The 8,517-nt window shown below is 38.1% G+C and overlaps 1 protein-coding gene across 1 annotated transcript; it reads right to left on the minus strand.

Annotated features, from left to right (window-relative positions):
- Positions 1 to 3,194: 3,194 nt before the first annotated feature.
- sox12 (SRY-box transcription factor 12) lies at positions 3,195 to 7,844 on the minus strand. The gene is made up of 2 exons (XM_056468695.1): positions 7,624 to 7,844; positions 3,195 to 6,995 (listed from the first exon to the last, which is right to left on the minus strand). Exon 2 carries the CDS (start codon positions 6,942 to 6,944, stop codon positions 5,835 to 5,837), a length of 1,110 nt encoding a protein of 369 aa, XP_056324670.1. The 5' UTR covers positions 6,945 to 6,995; positions 7,624 to 7,844; the 3' UTR covers positions 3,195 to 5,834.
- Between the last annotated feature and the right edge of the window lie 673 nt (positions 7,845 to 8,517).

Raw genomic sequence — 8,517 nt, forward strand, 5'->3', positions numbered from 1 at the left:
TTCTACGCAGCGAATGCCCTTCCAGCTGCAAGCCATCACTGGGATATATCCATACACATTCATTCACACTCATACACTACGGACAATTTAGCCGACCCAATTCATCTACAGCACATGTCTTTGGACTGTGGGGGAAACCGGAGCACCTGGAGGAAACCCACAAGAACACTGGGAGAACATTCAAACACCACACAGAAGCGCCAACTGAACCAATAGAAGCTTGAACTTTCTTGCTGTGAGGCGAACATGCTACCCACTACGCCACCGTGCAACTCTATTGTATATACTATTATCATGATAACAATAATTGTGCAGCCCTATTACAATACCTCTATCATAAATAGCTTACATAAGCAGCTATATGTATATAAATGTAATTGTGTTGACACGCATGCATTTCATTTCCTCTGTAAGCCCTTTAAAACACACTTACACAGACAGACAGAAAGATTTTCTAGTATTTTATTGATGAGGGTGTCATTACACTGATAAGTTCATCAGAATAACAAACGCTCTGCTACTGTCATTACTGTATGTACACAAAAGTGCCGTTCTTTTTCTGTGCTCAGTACCTGCTATTGCCTATGAGATACTTTACTATAGCACACTATTGAAACAAGCAATGCTAATCATCCAACACGTTAAAGACTTCTGTGTTTTGAAAGGTTTTGTGTGCAAAGATGTTGATATATTTTCGTTTTTGTGGAGGAGCAGTGAGGTGAATGACTAATGAAAACAATCACGATCTGTTATGCGAAGGCCTGTAGAGAGTTGTACAGAAGTATACTATTCTCTAAGCAGAGATTAAAGGAACAGTTCAGCCAAAAATAGAGTCCCAGTCGTTGTTTAGTCTCCCTTGTGTTAATGCAAACTCATATGATTTTCTTTCTTGCATGAAACACAAAGGGAGATGTTTTGAAGAATGTTTTTGCAGCTCAATAATAAATGGGATCTCATACTACATAAAAGTCAGTACACCTTATTATTTTCTAAATCTGAATATATCTAAATTAATCTAAATCTGGAGCCGTATAATGAATATTACATTTTAAGGATAAAGTTTTGTGAATTTGAAATGATTAGTGAAAGTCTTGCTTGACCACCTTGGTCACCATTCACTTTCAATGTTATGGAAAATTGCAGCTTGGATTACAAATCCTTTTGTGCTCTACAAATGGATCGTCATACATGCTTACACTGGTATTTACACACTCTTTTCTACGTTTTATGCATTTGTTTATGTTTTTGTCTTGAAAATATTGCTTTGGGTGGCTGAAATTTGAAACTTTTTGAAAACGGGTTTCAGATCTTTGAAAACGATACTGTAAAACATTGATGTCATTTGCATGTGGCTTGTGTTTATTCTATAAGCATGCACAAATACACAAATACAGTGGCAGAATATCCGCATGTTAAGTTGTGAGTTAAGCAATACTGTTTTCAGAGTCCAATCCGCTACTCGTTTGAATTGAGAAAATACTTGTTTTTGACCACTTTTTAGTCATATCTCACATTAAAGTGAATTTTATTTAAAACTTGGTGTACACAATAGTCTCTGGACTTCCTGCACCATAAACACCAATCACTTATCACATTCTGACCATCAGATATTAGGCATGGATATATTTATTGTGATCGTGATTTTCGAAAGTATTACAGTGCTTTTTAAGCATTTATTATTACCATTTGTTGAGTCTCCCCATACAGTTTGATATAGTGCTTGGACCCGAAAGCTGCTTCGCGTAATGTCACACTTAACAAGCGGATAGAACTGTATGTGTGCTGTCGCGTAGTGTTTTTTTTGTACAAAGTGACATCGCCAACTACTGGCCTGGCATGCAAAATACAGCATTTCTAGTTGGATTTTTAGGAGCAGCGGTTTTAAATTGATTTCACAAATCATTTTTAACAAAGTTGTACACAAAAACTTTCAAAAACACACAGTAAAAAGTTGTCATTTTTAGTACATCATTGTTGAGTAAACTGTTGCTTAAACAGTAAAATTATAGCACCAATAAATGCAGAAAAACGTCGTATCTGGTTGTGTTAAATTAACATACATTTTGTTAAAACTCAGACTTCAAATGATCAATACTAATTCAGATGTCTCGCAATGCTTGCCAGTCAATTCTGTGGTCACCAATGTAAAGATAATGTTTTGAATTTAGTGTAATACAGCATGACTTTGATAGACATTGTTAATAGTACAAGCTAATTCCAAATACAAGTGGCTGTCATTGAAACATCCAGATCAAAATCATTCAAATAACATAAAGTATTATAGATTTAACATCACTTGTAGAGTTTGAGACCAATCAGAAGTCATCATTGCATAAGGAATCAATAATAAGAAAAAGTGGACAATAACAACTTTGTGTTGTTTCCTCAGGAAATAATAAGACAGAAGTAGATATCTGTGTAATGAAGGTGCATTTGAGGCAACATGGTCATAGTTTGGCCAAACATTGATTCAAAAGAGTGCTTTAGCTGATGACTTATATTATTTCACAAGAATTTCATTTCATTGTCACATTCAAAGATGATCATCGGAATCCCACATACGATTTCTCACCTACCAGTGCAGCCTGTAATAGCTGAAACTGCACCATGCTGAGATTATAAATGAGCTCTGGGCCTAAAAACTGGGTTTCTTTGGGAAATATCTGCTCATGAGCTTGTTTTTTGTGTGTGTTTATTGCAGTGCAAACCACTTTGTAGGTCTTCCGTGATGAATCAGCATAGTGCTATGAAAATTCTTCAGTTTTAAATGCTGGCCCTTGTTCTGAAATGAGTCTCCGTCATTAATTTTGGCAGCAGATTTCTGACAGACGTGGAAACGAGGAAGCGCATGCTCTGCATATGACAGGTTTAGCAAAGCTAAGTCTGGCCTGTGTGAAATTAGCATTGTCCTTGGTTTTCTTCTATCCCACAGAATGCTGTTCATTAATTGCCAGCCCAGAAGTAGGAGGTGCCGACCAGATGGGTATTTTTACACTGCTTCAGTTATATACAGCTTTCTGCATTTATCACTTTGACACTAATTTGCCTGAGCCCATCTGTGATGTGTCGTTCCTATTTTCTGGCGCTCTTGGTAAAATATCAGATGAATAAATGACACCTTCTATGAAATAAAGGCAAATGAGAAAATCCAAAAATATATTGAGAAATTGTGAAAAGAACCTTTTTAAGACACATTTAAATAGATGTTTTAATTACAGCTGAAAAATGCACCCAAAGGAATTGTGACATTTTTAAAATATTTAATATTTAAAAAGGTACAACTTTGCAAATTGACCTTTGATGCTACATACAGTTCTTTTGCAGATCATCTACAATGACATACAATGGCCAAACAGAGTGCATTTTAGTAATGGCTGAATCAAAGCAGATCCACAGTGGGCTGATGTTTTTAGTCCTGAGTCCGTTAAATTGACTGCTGGTGTTTGGTACTGTATTGGTTCAGTGTGTGACCTGATACAATTCAAGAGTGTACAGAGACAGATTTGATTGACAAATGTCTTAATGCAAAGACTGGTTCCTGTGTGTGAGTTTCAGGTATGGCGAGCCATCTCACAATTTCAGTAGCGCTGAATCTTCCAAAATAGTGAACGTGTCGCTCTCCTGAAATAATTTCCCTGATGATTGTTGAAGGCCCAAGCCTTTTGTTGTATCTATTCACATGACACATGCAAACTTGATTTTGGTTTTTCATAATACAAATGACCTTTTTGCATTACGAAGACAATGCCGTCCATTACCTCACACATAAAGGAATGGAGGTTTCCAATAACTTGCGGTATTACTACAGTTTCTACAATTTTGAGCATTTAAAATGCCAACATTTCCGTTTTACAGCACTAAATCTGTCTGTGCTATACATACATGTGGAGGCAATGTTTTTTTACAAGCTGAAAGAAATCCTCATATGTTTGTGTTTTATGAATGAAGGCCTCATATCACAAATGGCGTCCATCTTTCCCGACAGCCCTCTTGGTTGACGCCATTTCTCTTTTCGGCTGAAATACAGATACCTGAAGTACATGTGTAGTTCTGTCATTCTAAAAACCACTTGATAAAACTAAGATTTTTGCAAACTATCATGGGTTAGAAAAAATACTGGTCTAGTCAACTCTTTCCTACAATAAGAAAACACAGACTGTTGTATGCCTCTGTGGTCAATGTGACAAAAGTAGTCATTATGCAGTCCAAACAGTGAGGTTAAACCAAGAGCAAACACACAGCGGGTCCCTTTCCTTTTGTGTTCCTTCACTTTGCACAGCATGCCGCTGCATCTTCACAGGACGTCGCAAATCGACGAGGATTAACAGTTTATGTAAGATATGAACTGCAGGGTTTGTTGTCCCTTCTCTGACAACTGTTGGTGGGAGGTAAATAATGCCAGTCTCCCGGGCGCCAACTGAACTGAAATTAATAAGAGCATGTGGGTGAAATAAAAAGAAAACAGAGGACGGATCTTCCTTTTTTGAGAAATCAGGGCATTCAGTCCATCAGTTGGCTTCGGATGGTTTCTCCGAGAGAGAAAGAGACGCTCTCACACACACACACACACGTGCACACAGATCATCACAGATGAATTACCTACGGGAGGCACTAGGACCTAGACAAACGATCCCTGAGAGAGTCAATGGGGGCCAGCTGGCAGACACAGATTTCTCGCCCTGATCGGGGCAGCTGCAGCCAGACTGCAGACATGACATGCATTTCAGCGAACCGGTGCAGGAGCCCCCCTTCACACACCTCCCCACCCCGGCAGACGCTCGGTAAGCGCAGAGTCCGACCCCTGCATAAAAGCTGCTGCCTGCATGGACAGATGCACAGTTCCCTGAAAGAACCAATCCCAACCCCCCCCCAAACCCTAACCTTATCCCCCCTTTTGTCCACAGTCCAAACAGTTCAGGCACACATTGACGCACACAGACACACACACACACACACCTGCACACTGGGCCGATGCAGAGCTGCCTTTAAATCACACATGTGTCTTAATGTCTGCAGCAATGGCAAGGTGATGAAAGTGCTATTACCTAATTAAAGTATATGATATGAATTATGTGTCTGCAGTGATTTCCTCTGCAAGGTTACTGAGGCTTTACTGTAAGTGCTGTGGGAAGATTTCACTCATCTTTTCTGCCTCAGTGTTTTAGGTTATTAATGCACCAACACTGTCAGCGGACATGTGCGCAACTTTGAAGGAAATGATATTGGATTTAATAAAGATTAAGAGTTTGTGTTATGAGCAGTCCTGAAGATGACAGTACTGCATATATGATGGGGCTAGTTCGCAGAAAAATGGAAATTGTCATCACCCATGGCCTTCTGTGGACTACAAAAGATGAGGTTTTGTGGAATGTCTCACAGATTGAAAGTCGGTAGTGTCTAGTGTTGTTTTGGCCCATTAATCGGACCAAAACATTCAACACCTTCTTCAAATGTTTGCATTTTGTGAAGAAAGAAAGTCATGCAGGTGAATAAATGATGACAGAATTGTAATTTTGTTTGATCTTTGCTTCCCATTAAGATACTTGGAGTTTAAAAACAGCTGGTGAGACATTTTCTCCAAGAATTACACCCTGCTGCTTCTGAAGTGTTAAACAAAATCTAAATGTCTTCTTTGACGAACAGCTCTGCAAACCCCTGTGTGTGTTCGCTAAACCAACAAGATGTGACATGCTTGGAAAGGAAAGCAATAGCACTTACGGAATTCATTGAGAAAAATAAACACATGGAAAAAAGGTATTGTCCAAGTACAACATGGACAACATATTTTCAACTTGGCAGCTATGCAGGCCTGACCACATTACGAAGACTCAAATTCAGTAGGTGAACACTAGGTCTGAGATGCTGGGCACGAGCAAGTCCCCAGAAATCATTTCATTCACCTCTGGAGTGCAGTAATCTGGGAAGTCAAAATGAGATCCTGAGTTGGCATTAAATGCTTCGAAGTCCTTGTCCAGAGCAGAGCAGTCCATAGGCATACTGTTGGAAATTATATGCAAGAGTTCCTCATCCAGTTCCTCGTCCGAACATGCTGACGACACCAAAGAGGAGGAGCTGGTCGAGGTCGGAGTGGAAGATCTTCCAGACGTTGACCCTCGTGGTTCACTCGTTGTGGACTCTGGGAAAGCCTGGCATTCACTGTCCGAGGAGAGACTCTGGATGCTGCTGGTTTGAGAGATGGGCACTTTCACTCTGAGCTCAGGAATTGGTTGCTGGTCCTCAGATTGAACAGTAGCCTGCTGGTGAAGGACAAAGTGACTTGAAGTGTTGCGATCGTCTTGCTGAGTCACTGGACTTTCTAGGTTTACATCCATGGTGTCGTCGTCGCTCATGCTCTCACTGTAGCTCTTGTATTTATTGCCACTGAAGTTCATTTTATGCTTTGTAGAAGCAGATTTGATCTTAAGCCCTTTGCAGGAGAGCCCGGAAGATCTTCCTGGATGAGGCTTGCTGGATTTCATAGGCAACTTCTCGCCAAGTTTGACAGGGGTTGAACCCTTGCTTTTCTTCCTGGGCCGGTACTTATAGTCAGGATAGTCAGCCATGTGCTTTAGACGCAGTCTTTCGGCCTCTTTGATGAAGGGTATCTTCTCATAGTCAGGCAGTAGTTTCCAGCGTTTTCCAAGGCGCTTTGAAATCTCGGCATTGTGCATATCAGGCCATTGCTCCATGATCTTCCGTCTCTCGATCTGAGACCAGACCATAAAAGCGTTCATTGGTCTCTTGATGTGCCCAGTTGGAGTTTTGCACCAGTTGGGGTCTTTGTTAGAAGGTACATGTCCAAACACTTCAGCATCGTCCTCAGCCGCCAGTCCCACAAACACCTCCCTGCTTGAATTGCTGTCCATGACTGACGAGTATTTGTGGGTTCTTTGCTGAACCATGATGCAGCGCTGAGATCTATTCAGTAGGTTCCCTAGAGTCATCCATGACGAGACACTCTAAGATGCAGCAACTCATCAATTCCTGCTTTTCTCCTGAAATAAGGACAGATATGCCTTCAGTGACCTCTTATAAACTTGTTTGTTAAATATAAATGACATTGTGTTGATTTTTCAAAATGTAATATGTGTTGTGAGTTGTTATATACCAGTTAAGTGTTTAATAATAATATCAATAATAGTAATATATGTAAACGTGTGTGTATATATATATATATATATATATATATATATATATATATATATATATATATATATATATATATATATATATATATATATATATATATATATATATATATATATATATATATATGCACACTGTATATAGACACAATGTATGTGAACGTTTATTTCTGATTAGTTTTAATATTACTTTATTATAGTTATACTTTTTAAATATACCATCACTGTACTACATTAGTATTGTTACACGTGTTTATATATATATATATATATATATATATATATATATATATATATATATATATATATATATGTATATGTGTGTATATATATATATATATATATATATATATATATATATATATATATATATATATATATATATATATATATATATATATATATATATATATATATATATATATATATATATAAATAATTATTTGTGTAATTTTTAATATAAATGTTTGGTACTTACAATACAAGCGAAGACAGCTTCTGCTAACTATGCACAGTTACTTTTTCTCTTCACATAAGCATTTCCTCTGCTGTAGCAGTTGTGATGCAAGTAAAAAAAAAAGCTGTCCAGTGTCTGCCTGCTGTTTTCTCTCTCTGTCCCGCATGCGGATCCTCTCTCTCAGACGCTCTCTATCCTCTCCGTCACTCTCTCTATCCTCGTCTGCCGTTCCTCCTGCCTCTTTGTAGAGACGCCCCCCCCTCGTCTGCTGTTTTATAAACCCACACTGTAAACAGCTCAACCTTAGCAGACACAGTCTCCTCCCCTTCCACCCACCGCTCTCTGTGTATCGTGTGTTTGTGTGCATGTGGGTGTGTGAGTGTCAAGGATGGGGGGGGGGTGAAAGTTTCCATGCAGTGAGGCACAGCTACAGTGCAGCGGATGGAAAGAAAGAGATGCTAACTGAGGAGGTGTTAAATGCTTCAAGCAAAAACTTAAATTAGGACAAGACCTTCAAGGCAGTCTGGTACATGTAGAATCATGTTTTCATTGGTTTGTGTGTTGTAGTTTTTGATTTGCATTGTTGGAATTGGCATAACTGCAGGCATGGATACAGTGTTGGCATTTTCATTGTTTCTTATGAACAATGTAGTAGGGTTTGATTCTTTTATTATTATTAACTTTGTTAGTTGTGGGGCTCTTTAGTTCTGATTGTCTTTGCCTTAATTTTACACAGTAATAATAGTCATTGTATCAAAATAATAATAACAATAATTTATAATGATATACTATATTATAACAACAACAATTATTATTATAATTCAAATAAATAAAATAATAGTTTTGTTTCTATTACAATTATATAAAAGTATAATTATAATAAAAATAATTTATTATTATTGTTGTTATTGCTAT

Source organism: Danio aesculapii, chromosome 11 (assembly GCF_903798145.1).
Source record: "Danio aesculapii chromosome 11, fDanAes4.1, whole genome shotgun sequence".
Lineage (NCBI taxonomy): Eukaryota > Metazoa > Chordata > Actinopteri > Cypriniformes > Danionidae > Danio > Danio aesculapii.

Bases quoted from the DNA above. Each gene is read 5' to 3' on its own strand.
- sox12 (XM_056468695.1), bottom strand. From the start codon at position 6,944: ATGACTCTAGGGAACCTACTGAATAGATCTCAGCGCTGCATCATGGTT.